At 37.6% G+C, this 18,567-nt stretch overlaps 2 protein-coding genes across 2 annotated transcripts in view; one reads left to right on the forward strand and one right to left on the reverse strand.

The window, feature by feature from the left end:
* LOC136671371 (guanine nucleotide-binding protein G(q) subunit alpha-like) overlaps positions 1-18,567 on the reverse strand; it is a 75,465-nt gene that overhangs the window by 54,461 nt on the left and 2,437 nt on the right. The gene's annotated exons all lie outside the window — the stretch shown is intronic.
* LOC136671578 (guanine nucleotide-binding protein subunit alpha-15-like) lies at positions 707-15,336 on the forward strand. The gene is made up of 5 exons (XM_066647312.1): positions 707-3,163; positions 6,024-6,152; positions 8,376-8,505; positions 10,291-10,444; positions 11,230-15,336. Exons 1-5 carry the CDS (start codon positions 3,129-3,131, stop codon positions 11,427-11,429), a joined length of 648 nt encoding a protein of 215 aa, XP_066503409.1. The 5' UTR covers positions 707-3,128; the 3' UTR covers positions 11,430-15,336.

Genomic DNA, 18,567 nt, shown 5'->3' on the forward strand with positions numbered 1-18,567 from the left:
AGACACATGTTGAAGGTGTATGGCCCAAGCAGTGTGAGGCAGATGGGAGAATGGGTTAAACTGGGGTTTCCTGAGGGAGGAAGTTTCAGTCCAAATCAGTTGGAACGGTTGACAGATGAATTAACGCAGGAGACTGAAATACTCAGACAGAATATTCAGCTTAGTGGGTGTGGGTGTTGTATAAAACTTCCAGAGCCGTCTGTAGCGGACCAGCAGGTGCTACAAATGTGGAACGGAGAAGCAGATAAAAGAATTCAGAAAAAGAACAGAAATGCAAGGAAGAGAGAAGTTAATGAGGATGTTAAACCAAATGTTTGTGCTGTTTCACCAATGTCTAACGATTGTGCAAATGTTGGTGCTGTTGTTCCATATACGCCCGTGCCTGTTCTGGCCCCTCTACCCCTTCCTGAGTACGGCCTATATCCGAAGATCTACTGGGACCTGGACGTGAATCCACATCGCCCAGCGCAGGCCTCAGCACCTCCTCATCCTCTGCATTCACCTGCACTCCCTCCACCCGCCGTGACACAACCAACCGCTCAACAACAGCTGCAGACTCCGCCAAGGGCCCCTCCCATCCAGGCAGCATGAGAGATAAGGGTGAAGGAGAACGAAACTGATGAGGAAGCAGAGCCACTGTTCACTGTGGACGTGAGCCAACTGAAGGAGGTGGAAAATGCAGATATGCAGCGCATGCAGAAAAGCTCCTGAATGCCAAGAGAGAAAAACTATGAGGAAAGGAGGAGCGCAAATTGGTTGATGCACAGCTGGTGTTGTGGAAGCAGGCAACAAACCATGACCAAAGAGGTGAGGGATGGCGCGGAGGTCGAGGCAGGGGTCGAGAATGCGGAAGAGGCCATGGCAACGCTGGCAGAAGCGCAGGGTGTTTCACCTGCGGAAGACCTGATCACTTCATAAGGGATTGTCCCAACAGACACGGAAACCAGAGACAAGCCCCACAAGCAATGGAGCCTTCCGACTGAGAGAAGGCCTTGGGGGTGGAGGAGCTGGATGGGAATGGAGTGCCTGGAAGAACACCAGAGTCGATAAGTGAACAGTTTTTATTATTAACACAAACTAATGCTTACACAGCCATGCCTAGAGTAACCATGACAGTGGCAGGGAGAGAGCTTAGTTTTCTGGTTGATTCAGGGGCAACCACATCCACTGTTAAAGCATCACACTTCCCCGAAAAGCCTCAGCTTACACGGAAAGCGATAACATCAATCACCAAACATCAGGTACCAAAACCACAGAATTTGTCACAGAACCTTTAAAGTGTTCTTTACAAACAGGGGAAACTTTTTCACATGCATTTTTGTTTCCAGAAGTGTGTTCAATTAATCTCTTGGGGAGTGTTTTAATGTGTAAATTGAAAATTTCTTTAAAAGCATCCTCTAACGGCATCAAGGTTTGTGCGGAGGACTCAGTGGATTATGCAATGGTAAAACAGGCATGTGCCCAACCTTTGTATAATTATGAGTGAAAACTGGCTAATTTAATATTAGATCTTGATTTATTATCCACTGTAAAAGCTAAATTTCCAATATCCACTGACTGCCTCACAGACATCCAGGTGATGTTAGCAGAGGATCTTCAGTGCACAACACATGTGCACGAAGGCTCTGACAGTGAGTTTGAATCAAAATGGAACATATGGGTTTTAATTGAGAAACTGACTTTAAATTACATTTACATTTAACCAGTCGTGGTCACTCCAAAAAGCGGTTACCGACCCAAAAAAAGTCAGTATCCTCTGAAACGTGACGCTGCAGAGGGTATCACCCCGGTATTTGACTCACTCGTTGAGGCTGGGGTGATCGTTTCGTGTCCAGAATCTCCTCCTGATAAATAGACGTTTTTACAGGATTTACAAGCTGTAAATTCCGCCATTCAACCGCGTGCGCCAGAGGTTCCGAATCCACACACAATTCTATCACAGGTACCTGTAAATAGTACTCATTTTTCTGTAATTGATTTAGCAAATGCATTTTTCAGCATTCCGGTCCATCCGGAAAGCCAGTACTGGTTTGATTTTTCATTCAAGTGTAAATTGTGGACATCGACACACCTGCCCCTGCTCTAATTCATGGGAAAGGACTATCCACTCATGACAAATTTGAATGGACTCCTGAAGCTGATTTTGCTTTCACAGATTTGAAAACTGCTTTGACACAAACCCCTACTTTGGGTTTACCAGATCCTAACAAACCTTTCTTCCAAACAGTAGACAAGAAAAAAGGTTTCATGACTTCTGTGTTGCTGCAAAAGCATGGGGGTCGTAAGTGCCCAGTGGCGTATTTTTCTAGAAAACTTGATTCTGTAGCACAGGGTTTGCCTAAGTGTCTGTGTGCAGTAGCGGCAGCAGAGAGAGCAGTTTTAGCCTCCTGAGATATTGTGTGTTACAATCTGCTGACATTGTTAGTCCTACATGCGGTTTCAATGATTTTGTTGGAGCAGAAAACATCTCACTTGTCAGCAGCAAGATGGTTGCGATATCATGTTATGCTGCTCGAATTACCCAGTGTCACTATTCAGCGTTGTACAATTTTAAATCCAGCAGCTTTACTCCCTACATCAGATGACGGAGAACCTCATGACTGTTTAGTAGCCATTTCACAGGTGTGTTCCCCCAGGCCTGATTTAACTGATGTTCCAATTCATAATGCTGATCTTAATTTGTATGTGGATGGATCCGCATCTCGCGATGACTGTGGGATTTGCAGAGTGGGATTTGCAGTTGTGACCTTGCATGAGTGTTTGTGTTCTGGCAGGCTTTCAAGTTCTCTATCAGCACAAGCAGCAGAGTTGGTGGCTCTCACAGAAGCATGCAAACTGAATGTCGTTGGAGGCGAAGCTACACTCTCTGAAACCAGGAGAACGGATTGTGATAAAGGATCACAGACATAAGCACTGGAGAAATCAACGGTGGTTGGGGCCCTTCCAAGTCCTGCTCACTACAGAAACTGCGGTGAAGGTCGAGGGACGCGGACCCTGGATCCACGTGATGCACTGCAAAAAGGCACCAACTTTACAGAGAGACGACAGCGATGCTGTGAAGCAAGAATGAATGTTTACCAACTGTTAATCATTTGGTTGTTGGCACCAGCATTGACTAGGTCATTTCAATGTTCAGGCTATCCCAGCAACAACATACGGTCAGGTACAAATCTTTGAGAAACACATGACACATGAGAAAAATGCCTCCAGATCCATTAAAGATAGAATGCTCACTGCAGGGGAATAAAAGTAGAACGTGTAAGGATGAAGACGTCTTAGATCAGTCAATAAAGGGGGGCTATATGTTTCCCAGAGATTGCGCTCTAGCAGCTGGCTCAATAACATTCAATTATTCAGTTATACGACGTGAATGTCCCACATGGCTTAAATCTTTCTTAATGTTGTCCCCTACAGGGATAATTGAAAACCCAGATGATTATGTTGACAATTTGGATGCTCCCTATGAGTGTTACACCAGAAACTTGTCAAAGGACATAATGTGTGTTGTAGCGAACCGCTTGCGCCCTTGCGCTATAGAAGTGGGACATTTTCCAGGGCATTGCTCCATCATGTGGGTGGTTGATCAAAATCAAAAAGTGTTTCAACTGGAGTCAGATCATTTCAGAACATGAATACTCTCTATCCCCCAAGCTACACGCTCCTGGTGACGCTCCGTGGGATATCCGATGAATCCAAAGCACAGAACCCTATAGCAGCAGGGTTTGAGTCTATTTTTGTATGGGTAACAGTCAACAAAAATGTAGATTGGATAAATTTCATATGGTATAATCAACAACGTCTGGCTAATATGACTCGTGACACACTGAGAATTCAGAAGGAACAGTTGCATTACACTTCACAAATGACATATCAGAACCGAATTGCCCTAGATATGATTTTGGCTGAAAAGGGAGGTGTATGTCACACGTTTGGTGATCATTGCTGCATTTTCATTCCTAATCACTTAGTAGCAAACGGGTTGTTGACTGAGGCAATGAAGGAGTTAACAACTTTTACTGAGTTGTATGGATTTTCACTTATAAATAATGACTGGATGGCATGGTTTGGCAAATGGGGAGCACTGGGGTTGAAACTGGCGGTGATCATTTCTCTATTATTAATGTCACTAATCGGATGTTGTATTATTCCTGTTATACTGTTATCATGCTACAGTACAAAAATGTAACTCTGCCCTCTGCAAAAAGAGAGAAACAGAAAACATTAAAAGTCATCCTATAAAAATCTAACATTAATATAATAAAAATAACAAATATTAATTTAAACACAATCATAAGTATAGGTATGGGCATTTTTGTGAGCGTCATGAGTCTTCAACACACACTGCTGTGGAATGTGAGGTCTTGATAAATAAAGTCTCAATCTTAAAATTTCTCCATTTCTTGATTTAGATCCAGAGTCTTAAGAAAAAGGTTCAGCATACCTGGGCCTTCCTCCACTACAGTACCTTTGGATTTATTGATTGATTTGATGGTGGAATTGAGTTTAATATTAATATAATTGTAGTTCGCAAGTGTTTTAAAGTAGTCATTGGGCAGTGACTGGGCTCTCACTTGTGGGCAGACTCTGGCCTTAAAATTTGCTACAGTCGACGGCGAGAGTACCAGCTACTGGACTCCACAGAGTAGTAAGCTGAAGTGTATAAAATTATTATAATATGTTAGACCTGTGCAATCACACTGCAGTGGACCTTTTTCCAGCTTGTGTTCCTGCTTTGTGTCCAATGATTCTGGATATGCTCTGGACCCAACGCAACTCTGATCAGGATGAGGCTGTTACCAATGATCAATGAATGCAAAGTGCGTTGCCATCTCTCAGGTTTTCCGATAATTACTAGAGCATAATGAAGATGTAAATAAAAGTGAAGGGATGTTAAGGAATGTTAAGGAATGTGTTGTGTCCACAGTGATGTACACGGCTGCAGATACCTTTCAAAATGACAAGGGAAGAAGAATAGCATCAGAAAATAAGTTTTAATCAAATTAAAATATAAAATTAGTCATATTCCATGGTTGGAGAGCAGCAGTATATTATTTTCAAAATTGAATAACTGCTTACAGATCTCTGAAGTTTTGAGAAACCAATTAGGAATATACCCCTCAGCAATACACATATTTATTGTCATATAGTAAATATAAAAAAACTTTAACATGCCAGTGTAATTGTGTCTTAATATTGAATTGAGAAGATGAAAAACTCAGTGATATATCTGTTGAATGGATAAATAAATAAAACGGAAGTTTATTGCTAATAGATACTTTTTTTTTGCAACAAATACATGCATTTGTTGGTAAACATACTGCTTGTCTTAGTTCTGATGAAGATTTGCAGGACCGTATATATCCACGAGATGGCGCCCAATAGCTGTAAAAGAAATGGAGTATGAGTAGAACCTGGAAAAAATTACTTATTTAATATATACATTATTCTAATGTTTATGGTCAGACTCATGTTATGGAAATTCGGTGTATTTTTATGTTGTGCTTACAAAGTGTCTCCAAAGTAAACCAGTTATTTGTAGTATTTAATTTATGAACAAGCTAAGAAGCATCCGTTCATTAAACTCCACATTAAACTGCTTATTATCGTCTAATTTCCTGTAAAAACTGGTGGAGTGAGGCATTTTACCTGTTACCTTTAATCATCATGCCCTTCCTTGTCTTCCTGACATCTCCCTTTCTCTCTCTCGCTCTGTCTCTCTTTCTCTCTGTTATTTGGTCCTCTCTTACTACACACTCAATTCTCAGAACATTTTCATGATAAGAAAAACAAACAAACCCAGGACAGCATTTAATTAAGGCTCAGGCTACACATGCACTACCAGCGTAACACAGAATATACATCTTCAAAGATAACAACTTCCTTGTGTTCTTTCTCTAATGAACAATTTCTTATATTTGCATGTCCCTGATGCACAACATGTATAACACACAGATATTAACGTGTTTTATATTATTTCCTCTATGCTGTTTGATACTAAACTTAATATAACTGTGCTTTTGTAGCTTCTTGAACAACCTGGACCGCATTGCTGCCCCAGCTTACATCCCCACAGCACAGGACGTTCTGAGAGTGCGCTTTCCAAAAACTGGGATCAACGACTATTCCTTTGTAGTGGAGAAGATTACTCTGAGGTAATAAGAGTAAATGATTTAACTGCTTTTGACTCTTTTTAGTAAACTAATCTCTGAGTGTCTTTATCTGATGTGTAAATCTAGGAATATACACTGGTAAATATTCTCTCCAAATTTGAAAGTGGTAGTAAATGGCCTCATTATGAATTGTTATATGTTTATGTTGTTATATTTATGCAGTCCTCTAAGTAGTTTACAAGTAATTTTATCATAATAAACAAGTTTACCTGCAAATCTAATTAACACTTCATATAAATACACTCATACCTTTTATAAGCTTGTTTCCAATTTTATAATGATATTCCCCAGCCCGTTATTAATGGCCTGTCAATAGTAACTGATGGTGTAGCAGGTAGTGTCGCAGTCACACAGCTCCAGGGACCTGGAGGTTGTGGGTTCAAGTCCTGCTCCACACGTTGGTAGGTGGATTGGCGACTCTAAGTGTCCATAGGTGTGAGTGTGTTTTGCCCTGTGAAGGACTGGTGCCACCTCCAGGGTGTATTCCAGCCTTGTGCCCAATGATTCCAGGTAGGCTCTGGACCCACTGCGACCCTGAACTGAATAAGAGTTACAGATAATGAATGAATGAATGACCAATCCTTAAATGCACTGCAACTAGATTCAGCTTTCTTTAATTGCATACAATATCCACAGTATGCAGAACATATTATTGTTTATCTTAAAGACAAAATATATAATGATACTGAAGAAGGATATCACTGAGTAACTGTTTACATCTGACTGGGCAACTCCTGCCTGTTGTTGACTGATAATCAAATTAATTCTTGTTTGTTTATTTATTTTTTGTTTGACAGTCCATATTCTCATATTGACTTTAATATAAATATAATTCTATATAATATAATAATATAATATTTATTCCCACACCAGGAAAAGGGTTAAACATCCACTTAAACACTTTGTCATGGCTGCCTTTAGACAGCAGGTCAGAAAGGCCTAAATATCTACTTTGTGGCTATCATTGAATCTGAAAGATTTCTCCCAACTGAAATGTAATGTGGCTTCAGTATGACTCTGTAGGTGGCAATGCAAACCTGTACAGCCAGATCAGAATTTATGATATATAATTTTACATCAATCCAAACTTGACCTTGTAATTTCAGCTTGCTGGGCACGCTATACGACAAAATGACCATTTTTTTCTTTTTTCAAAATTAGCTTTGTGAACAATATAAAATAAAGTTTTAATAGAAATGTCAAAAATAATCTGACTTTGGATGTCAATGACGTTCCATTGGCTGCATGTGGTTGTGCAAGTTTCATTTGTTCTAAACACACACTCATGCAAACAAGGGTTCTCAAAAGGGAACAAGAAAATTACACTAATAAAGATGTATTTAGAAATTACATCTGAAGTACTATAACTGGACTGTTCATTAATTTTTTCTATTCATTCATTCTTTAAGTGAGATGGATTGTTTAGTTCACGTGGGTCAGTTTAGGAGTGTGATCAGAGACTCAGCACACCCATAGATACTTGTTTCATAACTACATTTTAGGATGAATTGACAGATTTGGCTTTTTAGATCAAGTCACTGAAATGTTGTGCCCCCTGCCCCCTGTAAAATATTATGAAATACTATCATTTTAGCCACCTCAAGTAATAAGCAATAACTCACATTTCAAATCACGTAGACAACTGTGCTGGCGGGACCCACAATACTGAGACGGTGAAGATATCAGGACAATTCTGAGTGTTTTCCTCGTCACGCTTGATTTATTGTAATTTCTTGTGACAACAGTAGAAATTCCTGGATGCAACATTGTGTCCAAAGCCATTAATGTTCTCTGTCTGGCCTATTTCCTCCTTGTTAAATGAATTACATGATCAGACAAGGCCATTACTGAACACATTTATTCCAGAAGCTAAGGAGGAAAAAAGAGCAACACAGCACATGGTCAAAAAATAAATCAGACGTATCAATTGTTAATAAATACACTAGTGAGGCCAGTATTATTTTGGCCAAGATCAATTACTCTTGATAGATTACATGGGTCCTTCTGATCATTCTGGTTCATCAAAACACCAACAGAACCTCATCTGGCACTCTGATTGGTCAACTCACATTAAAAAATATTGTGATTGGATGGAAGACCCATTTACATGTTGTAGCCTTCTTCAGTATCTGCACTGCAAAAGCCAATATCATGATAAGGATTAAGAAGTCCTTGCCTCAAACAAACGTGTTCTCCCTGCTGTAGGATTGTGGATGTCAGAGGACAGAAATCAGAGAGGCGGAAGTGGATCCACTGCTTTGAGAATGTGACATCCCTCATCTTTCTAGCTTCCCTCAGCGAGTATGACCAGCTCCTTGAGGAGAACAATAAGGATGTGAGTGGAGGATATTGTGAAGCTTTTTTTTCCTACTGCACTTTTAATCCCTAATTATCCTTCTCAATCTGAGTAAATATGTTTACATTTGCTGTTGACAGGTGCATTATGTCTCTCTCTCACTCTCTCAACATTACTTTCCTCCTTAAGCAATAATTCATTCATTTTACACAAGTCAATCAGCCATGACTCATTACCAAAAGCTTGACCAAATTTCTCACACACACTGGGTCTATAACGGTGCCAAATGTTATATTCTAAATACACTTGGTTTTGTGTTTCACAGATTTAATATACAGTTGTATTCACATTACGCACACCTGCATTTCCTAAATAAATAAGATCCACAACAACTACAGTGAATGCACAGCATTTACACATTATGTTTGGTGAGTTTAAGATATTGAGGGGAAAAATGTGCAGAACTTGTGAATATACGTTAGTTTATGCCAGTAAGTGATTTAGACACGATGTCTGCATAGTGCTAATTGGTGGATTCTTTTCTTGTGTAGCCAGCTGTGTGCCTGCAGTCCAAAAAAGTGCAAAGTTCAGGCATCAGACACGTCTTGACCTCAACTCTGTCTAAATCAAGATTTTAAATACCCCATGGACCCTATATATATAGCTATTTTGCTATTCCGTTTTTTTGTCAGTGCCTCTTTCAGTTGCATTTAAACAGTAATTATGTGACATAGCCATATTCAATATGTTGTTTTATTTTCTAAAGAACCTTAGCTACTCAAATATGTAATCACTTGAGGTTTTCATGCTGACCAATAAATCAATTTTTCTATAAATTTGTCATGTTTTGACCAAATATTTTACCTAGCGCCTGCTTTTTTTTTCATATTTCTCAATGTACAGCCTTGAAATCATATTCCCACATCGGATATCTTGACACAGATTGTTAGTGTGAGGTGTCTTTTAGTTGAAAATATAAGCATTTTTGATGCTAATTTATTACATGTCATATTACTGTGATAAAATAAATTTGTAGCATCAGACAGATATATTTTTCTTGATATTCTAAGCTCTGGGATGTATGACTGATAAAGTTCTGACAGTCACAGCAGGCCCAGACTTTCAGGAATTTAGTTCAGGGCAAATATGGACAATATCCCAACAAATAAAAAACATTTTGGTACTTTGGCAGTTTTCTCAGATGCTGATAATATTTACAATTATTATTATTATTATAATCCTTTTAAAAAATGATGAAATAATACTTGTTTATTTAGAAAACACACAATAAATAATTATTTAAGCTTTTTAGTTTATATTTGTTGACCTAATGCAGTGTTATTTGATGTGAAACCTAAAAAAAACCTTGAAAAACTATAAATCAATAATAGGAATATGTTTTTGCTGATGACTCATAGTTTTCTGCCCAGAGACAGCGTGGGTTGACGTTATGTGAGTCAAAACTAAACTGAAAGTAAACAGCGTCTTTCTTGTCCCTTTGCAGCGTTTTTTTTTTATGATACTCCCAAAGGCTTCACAGCACCGCGATGAGAGCGCTATTTTTAGAAACGGTAGGATCTGCGCTTTCTAACGGTATACGGAGCTCACAGACGCATTCAGACATTCAAGACTTACAAAGCTGATTATATAAGGTGTGTTTCTACCCCGCTCATTGCGGGGTTCGAGTTGAAAGGGTTAAATACTTTTGTTTTGATATGTCCCCCACACCCTTCCTGTGTGTTATTAAAAAGGTACCTTAGTTTGATCCTTATTCTCTTGGAAAAGGAATAACCCACACTCATCTTCTCTCTCCTGATGTTGTAGAACCGTATGGAGGAGAGTCTAACACTGTTTTACACCACCATTCACTCAGTGTGGTTTGCCAGTGCCTCTATCATCCTCTTTCTGAACAAAATGGACATCCTAGCTGAGAAAATCAAAACATCAGAGCTGCAGGTGTACTTCCCCAAATATGCAAGTAAGATGAATCTGCTGCTTAAATCTAACACCTTATGGGAGAGTGCAAAAAATAAAAGAAAAAAAACATCCATCCTCATTAAGCTGATAGTGGAAACCCTGACCATGATTGTTTTCCTTCATCAGTTGTGTCTGTGAAACGGTTACTGCATAGCTCTATATCTCCAAATCTCCACTTTCTCCTTTCTGTCTGTTACCCATGGCAACTATACAATGCACCCCTTTTTGCATCAGGATGCAGGCAAGACGTATATGTTGCTGCTGGAACTAGGTTGAAGTTTCACTCTCAGGCACAATAACTGCATGTATGATAGTATTTGTGATGTTCCTGTTGCTGATGTCTATTGATGTCAATTTCTCATTTGAATTGTACTAATGAGAAAATAAACTACAACAAACAAAGCACAGCAATATCGCTCTTTCAAATTCTGCAATATCATGTTTATTGTGTGCATAGTGTTTCCTAAACCAGATTTTATTACCTCCGCCACTATGAAAGTTGTCTGTAACATACCTAAGCTTGTAACTCTGAAAAGTGGCACTGCAGAAATATATAGAACTGTCATTATCACTTTTCATGATAACTGATCTCCACAGTAATATACATTGTATTTTAAGTTTTTCTGATAAAATCTCATAATGTTTCCTCTCAGAATGATTCTGCTGTACTTAAGATCAGTTTCGGAACTTGATACTTTTTTCAATGTTAATTAGTTTAACGTCTATATTCACACTCATTGTTTATTGCATTTACCATTCCTCTTCTCTGTTGGGTGCTGGCTGCAGGTAAGCCACGAGATGCTGAAGCTGCTATGAACTACATTCGTGACATGTACAAGCATCAGGCCCTAAACCAGGACAAGAAGAGTAAGAGCGTCTACTCTCACTTCACCTGTGCGACAGACACGAACAACATCCGCATGGTCTTTGGCGATGTTAAAGATACAGTGCTGATCAAGTCTCTGCAGGAGTATGGGGTGCTGTGACCAGCTCAGGACACTGAGGGTATTCCCTTGCTTCTAAAGGCTGCAAAAAAAACACTCTGCCCTGGTTAGAACTGGCAAAGCTGGCCTGTAGTGCTCATTTTCTGGGCTCAGAGTTGTCATTGTCCACCAAATATTTTTAGGGCTTTTTGTCTTCTTTTGCTCCTGTGTTAGATGTTGATGAAGGTCATTATGGTGAAGGTGGTTATGACTGTGCTGCTGTGTCTACTGGAGATGGAGAAGAGTTCACTGTAGAATTTGAAAGATTTACATAGATGTGAAGTAACTTTTCTCACATTAATATTATTAGAATGAAGGAAAATCTTTTTAAACTCTTAAGAGACCCGAAACTTGGAGACCAGAAACTATTCTAGGACTGGAAATAGTTCCCAAAACATCATACTGCTAAATGCCTTGTAAATTCTCTCTTACTCGTAAATGAATTATTTTATTTTTTCCAATATCTCAAAACCCTTCATATATCGATTAATACATTAGTGTTGGGTCCTATTTATAAAATTCAGCATCACAATAAATTCATTTATGCTCAAAGTTTAATACGTATACAGATACGCATGAAGCCTTCAGTCAGTACTCTGTGTTCAGTTCACCTGTAGGTTTGCACATTCTCTGGAAGATTACGGATGCATACGGTCATTTCGAGAAGTATTTAATGGCCTCACAGACCACTGCCTCTTACAATGCTGCCTCTTTCGTCTTTTTTTTTTTTTGTATTATGTAACGTTACATTATAAGCATCTCCTCCGACATCGCCATATTTGTTGTTGTCATGAAAAACATTTCACCCTGAACTGCTCTAGTGGATGTAGTGTTTAACATCCATGCCAACATAAAGGATGCATAGAAGTATGTGGCAGTGATGGTTACAATGTTTGAAATGGACATATGCATTTACATATGTAAAGAGAGTATAAATGAGCCTTCATTTATCGAAACAAAATAACACCAAAAAGGGGACCTTACACAGTATTTTAAATGTTAAAAATTCAGAAACCATATTTCGAGCAAGTACAGATACTCTTTATTTCGTGTTTATTCTGAACTCGTATAAGCAAACAGCAAATTCATTAGGGCTATATAAGGTTTTGCACTCTATGAAATCTGAAAATCTATATTGTTGTTGTGTCATTAATTTTACCAGTCTAATTAGTATAAATGTTGAAACGATCCAGGTTTTATATGCAAACACATTCCATATGTTTATTTTAAGCATTTAAAAGAAACTAATATGCATCTTTTACCAATTTTACATTGAGTTTTACTTTAAAAAAACCAAGCTTTGTGACGCTTGATTTTCCAACATCTAACAACTGATGAAACACTTTGCTCAGGCTATCACCCATATTCATAATCAGTGAACTTCCTAGGGCTACCAGAAGATGTTTTACTCATTTTATGAAGCATTTATTTTCTTATAAATGTTCATTTTCATGGAAGAAATTAAATGAGAGTATTATTAGCTTATTGCAAAGCTAAAATACAAAAGCATTATGATTACACTAAAATAAATGGACAAAAAAAGCTTACGCTGACCTGAGAATGTTTGATTGTGCGACAGCAACAATCACATGATATATATGCAACTTTTTCTTAGTTCAGTATTCATTCCAGACTGTCTTCTCACTATAGTGACTGCAGTGGCCTTACAAATGTTATCAGATTTCTCAAAGACATCTGAATTATTAGTTTGATTGTGGATGGGTGGATTTTTGGGCATGTATGATGACCTGACTGAGTCAACAATTTTGAGCAGTTATGAAGGCTTTGCAAAAACTAGAACATATTTTACACAGAACAATTCGCTAATCTCTAAGATTCATCAGTTATGGGGAAACCCTGCACTGGACAGAAACTCTTAGTCATTCCTCATTGTCTTTAAGGAATGCTGTTGGCATCATGACGTTCAGTATATTTCCAGGGCTGTGTGGGTCATTGTTTCTCTTATTCAGTGCTGAATATCACAAGAGGGAGAGAGAAAAATATCACCTTTAAATGATGTCCAATCCCTGATTCACCCCAAACTATTCCACTAGCTGATGTTCTTATCTACTGGGATCTACATATTTATTTATCGGTACAGATTTGTTTCATTCCATTTTTAGTCTACTGTCACTCACGCCTTCATGCAATCTATATTTTAATCATGATGCTTTTAAATTAGATAATTGAGAGGGGTAGTCAATACATTTGTAAATCATATTTATATTAGGATTGTGAACTGGCATCTTAAACATAGAAGTTTATATTCAGTTATAAATAAGCGAAACACTGAAAATGAAATAGATATTCTGTGTTATTTTTAAAAAATTATGTTTTTTTAAACGTAACAATGTTTTAAATAACAGTCTAAAGCATCTTCACAAAATTAAGAGCTATTTGTTGTGCTGTGTACATATTGACCCACTGTAACATTACAGCCAATATCATGTTTCAACCTTAAAATACAGCAATATGTAAAATGCAAAATATGCAAAGCAACAAACACATAAATACTGGCACTTAAAATTTGTTAGACGGATACTGTTGTATACCATGAATAAAATTTGTTTAAATTTGAATTGTTTAAATCATGAATTAAATTTGTCTTTAGTTCAGCACGATGCTACCAAATGTGGCCATATTTTCCTGATATAATAGACCTGGCTATGTGAGGTTGGCATGTCCAGTGTTTTTCTATTATTGGAAGCTTGAAAGGAGCAGGTGGCTGGCTTCATATGCTTTGGAGGAAGCATGTGCTTGCCCTCACATTCACAGGTTAGTGGCATTGTGCTTTAACAGGAGACTCATTTGCTAATGTGTGCAATTAGCAATGATTTAATTTGTCGAAAAAAATATACAGTAAAATTTGTCTCAAAAAAAGAAAATATCAAGCAAGTTCATTTAAAAGCAAAGAATGTGAAGTGCTGACCTTTTAACTTACATTTTCTTTTGTTAATTTTTGTTTTACTTACTATATCTGTAGCAGTAGTCTATAAGCGTCATGGTCATAGAACATGATGGGATCCATGCTTCAATAGTTTGGACATTATTTCTAATGCTTGAGACCATTAACAGTCAAAAAACAAGGCTTGAAACACCTGTAGGCGGCAGCACCACTATTTGAGCTCTATATAGTCACTGTGATATCCTGCCTTAGGAAATGCACCTTCCTGGGTGTGGGTGTGTTGGTGTTGGTATTTGTACATATGTATATCATTAGATTACTTACACATTGTTCTTCTGTTCAGGCTATAGACTATAGTAGCTACACCCTCAAAAAAGGGGAGGCTTGTTGTCCCTGGTGTTGTGAGGCATTTAAGGAGTAAGAATACATCTATGTATACTTTTTCTTTATTGTTCACCTGAGTTTGATATCAGGTAATATTAGATTAGCTTTGGCTGTTGTGTAGTTTATAGAAGAAGAAGTAGAAAGTGTAGTTACCTCTGCTTTTGATCATAGCTGAATCAAACAGGTGGTGTTGGCATTACAAAGGAATCGTAGCCGTGAGTCACGCTGCCTCAGTATGATGCTCCTTAATCATTTTTTGTCTTTTGTTTCTTCCTTTTCATGCCATGGGTTGTTTTTCTCCCTTTTTTAGACACATCATCTCCTTTCCCTCCCTCTTCTGTTATTGTCGATGCCACCTTCACACAGCCAGGCCCACCTACCCATACTTCACATAGGAGACATTTAATCATAAGAGCAGCCAACGGATGAAAAGACTGTTCCCGTTGTCGGTTGGTTGGCCATTTTGCACATAAAAGCAGTACATTTTATTTAGTGATGATATACTTTTCTGTGGGGATTTGTGTTGTATATTTGGATATTGTTTGCAATTTTATATGTAAACTATAGATGAACTGTATTTGTTTTTCTGCATAAATATGTGAAATAAATATGGTATACAATCTATAATATCAGTAACAAAAAGGACTGTCAATCTATCTTTCATTCTCTTCCTCCGTCCACCCCAAACTGTTTCCAGTTTTCTCAATTATCTTGTGTTTTAAAGTGAGGACTTAATTTCTCACATGCTGGAGTAAACAGAAATGTCATTCCAGGAAGTTTTAATCAAATGGTTCATCCAGCTGCTCTTGGGCGAATAATCATATAGCAGCTTTGTGGTGCCATTTAGAGGAACAGTATACGGATGTGTACTAGTGATGGGAATTTCGGCTCTTTTTGGGGAGCCGGCTCTTTTGGCTCGGCTCTTCATAAAGAGCCGGCTCTTTCGGCTCCTAAATGGCTCTTTGTTTTACCACTTATTTCCACTGGTACAGAACAATATTACCTACATTTTACATGACTATATGGACAAAATATTTTTATTCAATATTAAAAATAATAAATAGTGTTCCAATGGCCAATTGTTTTTATGGCTGTCTTGTAATAACTCAATAATTGCACTCACACATTCAATTGTATAAATAACTGGAGTTTTATTTAAACACCTTAATAAAAAATCACTTGTAAACTCTGAAATATAGCCAATGGAACCCAAAAGGTAGGTATTATAAAATAGCTTATTAAATTAAATAATCATCCATTTCTGGGTAATAAAATAAACAAATACTCTGCAAAGTACAAAAGAGCAGCATTCAACGATAGTGATTGAAACAACCACAACTGTCAACAAACATTTAACTGATTTAACATTTTCTTCAACTATTTTTTGGAAGGCAGTATGGCTGCAACTAATGATTATTTTGATAATCATTTATTTATTTATTCATTATTTGATAATGATTATCAATTATTTTTTTTGATTAATCGATTATTAATCGGATAAAAAGGAAAACAAGCCAAATTTGGTTTCCTGTCTGTTACTAGCATATTCAGGACACCATCAGTGAGAACAGCTGCTTGCTGTAGTGTGCAGATCTTCTTCAAAACATAGTCAGCAATGCTGGGCTGTTTTTATCTGAGGTGAGAGAGAAAGTGTAGATATGAACATACACCTTTTTTAAGTTAATAACTACTGATCTAAAATGCAGGCAAATTGAAATTACATAAATGGATATTGGGTGATGCTGCCATGTGCTGAGAATAAAAGGGAAATTCACATATGATCAGATATGGTTAAGATATTTAAGATTTTAGAGAACTAATGTTGTAATTGTATAAGGAACACACAACCTGCCATTATTAAAAATTAGTGTTTACATGAAGAATTAACCCAACCGTTACATTAATTTTATATTCATCAATATTTAACACAGTGTATGTAATGTAATACACACTTATAATGTAATATACACTTGGCTGTGATACTCAAACACTAACACGCAATGCCAGTCAGAAAAGACCTTGAAAAAGGCTTTAAATATATTATTTTAAAAAATGTTTGGATTGATGTTTTAACTCTGAATGTAACTGCCGCCACATTTAAGGTGGAACTGAAAACTCGCTAAATACAAGAGTGATATAAATTTACTAAAAATGAGACATCTTGTTTAACTACTCTAGCAGGCTCTAGTGACATTGAGTGAGAGAAAAACTATCGTCGCTAACGTTACCTTGACTAAAACTACGGCCTGTTTTGGAACTGCTGGTCGAGCCTTGACACATTTAAGGTGGAAGAGAAAACTCGGGGGGAGTCTAAGGCTTGTTCACTAAACACGAGTGCAATATCAATGTACTAAGAAAAACAAATGTTGTTTAACTACTCTAGCAGGCTCTAGTAACATTGAGTGAGAGGAAAAGTAGAATGAACTTACTATACTTAATCTCTTTCACACACAGCTCCAACAGGCTTCATTTTCAGGTGCTCATGCAGTGATGTTGTGCTGCTGTGCCATGAGAGATCAGCTGTGCACATTTTGCACCTAACGCTGTTCCTTGAAGGCGTTAATGTAAAGTGTTCCCATACTTTTGATGACTTGGGTCGTACATTTTTCTCTCAGCTTGTGCTAACATTATCCTCTGCTGTGACCGCCTCCGCCATTTTTCAAACCCTTCTTCCAGAGTTCGTCACGTGTAGCAACTGTACCTATGTGTATAATAACTTAGACCCAACTAATCGATTATTAAATTAGTTGCAAACTATTTTAACACTCGATTTTAATCGATTAGTTGTTGCAGCCCTAGAAGGCAGATTGGCATTCAGGAAAACCAAGTGTCTCAGCTTTGCTTGTTGTTCTCTGATTTGTTGAATGACAAGCCTTAGAAAAAAATGGCTCGGTCTTAGACAGGAACCGGCTCTCATCGTTCACTTACAAGAGCCGGCCCTTTGAACCGGTTCGTTCGCGACCGACACATCACTAGTCTGCTGAGTCTCTGATCACACTCCTAAACTGACCCACGTGAACTAAACAATCCATCTCACTTAAAGAATGAATAAATAGAAAAAATGAATGAACAGTCCAGTTATAGTATTTTTTGACAAAAGGAGTAATAGAAATAGGTATTAATCATTTGAATTAAAAAATGAGAAAATAGCTAATTTCTCAATACATCTTTATTAGTATAATTTTCTTGTCTTTAAGAAGCTTGACTGTGGGTCATATGTAAAATTTAACCAATTTCATTGGCTCTCCAACCCTCCTCTTTTGAGAACCCTTGTTTGCATGAGACTCCACAACCACATGCAGCCAATGGAACGTCATTGACATCCAAAGTCAGATTATTTTTAACATTTCTATTAAAACTTTATTTTATATCTTTCACAAAGCTAATTTAAAAAAAAAATGTGGTCATTTTGTCATATAGTGTGCCCAGCAAGCAGAAATTACAAGGTCAAGTTTGGATTGATGTAAAATTATATATCATAAATTCTGATCTGGCTGTACAGGTTTGCACTGCCACCTACGGAGTCATACTGAAGCCACATTACATTTCAGTTGGGAGAAATCTTTCAGATTCAGTGACAGCCACAAAGTAGATATTTAGGCCTTTCTGACCTGCTGTCTAAAGGCAGCCATGACAAAGTGTTTAAGTGGATGTTTAACCCTTTTCCTGGTGTGGGAATAAAGTCAATATGAGAATATCGACTGTCAAAAAAATAAATAAACAAACAAGACTTCAATTGATTATCAGTCAACAACAGACAGGAGTTGCCCAGTCAGATGTAAACTGTTACTCAGTGATATCCTTCTTCAGTATCATTATATATTTTGTTTTTAAGATAAACAATAATATGTT

Source organism: Hoplias malabaricus, chromosome 16 (genome assembly GCF_029633855.1).
Source record: "Hoplias malabaricus isolate fHopMal1 chromosome 16, fHopMal1.hap1, whole genome shotgun sequence".
In the NCBI taxonomy this organism is placed as follows: Eukaryota; Metazoa; Chordata; class Actinopteri; order Characiformes; family Erythrinidae; genus Hoplias; species Hoplias malabaricus.

What these genes read in the sequence shown, in the direction of transcription:
- LOC136671578 (XM_066647312.1), top strand. Translation starts at nt 3,129, where the DNA reads ATGTTCAGGCTATCCCAGCAACAACATACGGTCAG. An exon ending in CAGCAACAACATACGGTCAG is followed by an intron (nt 3,164 to 6,023) that starts GTACAAATCTTT and finishes GTGCTTTTGTAG; the next exon opens with CTTCTTGAACAACCTGGACC. An exon ending in GTACTTCCCCAAATATGCAA is followed by an intron (nt 10,445 to 11,229) that starts GTAAGATGAATC and finishes TGCTGGCTGCAG; the next exon opens with GTAAGCCACGAGATGCTGAA.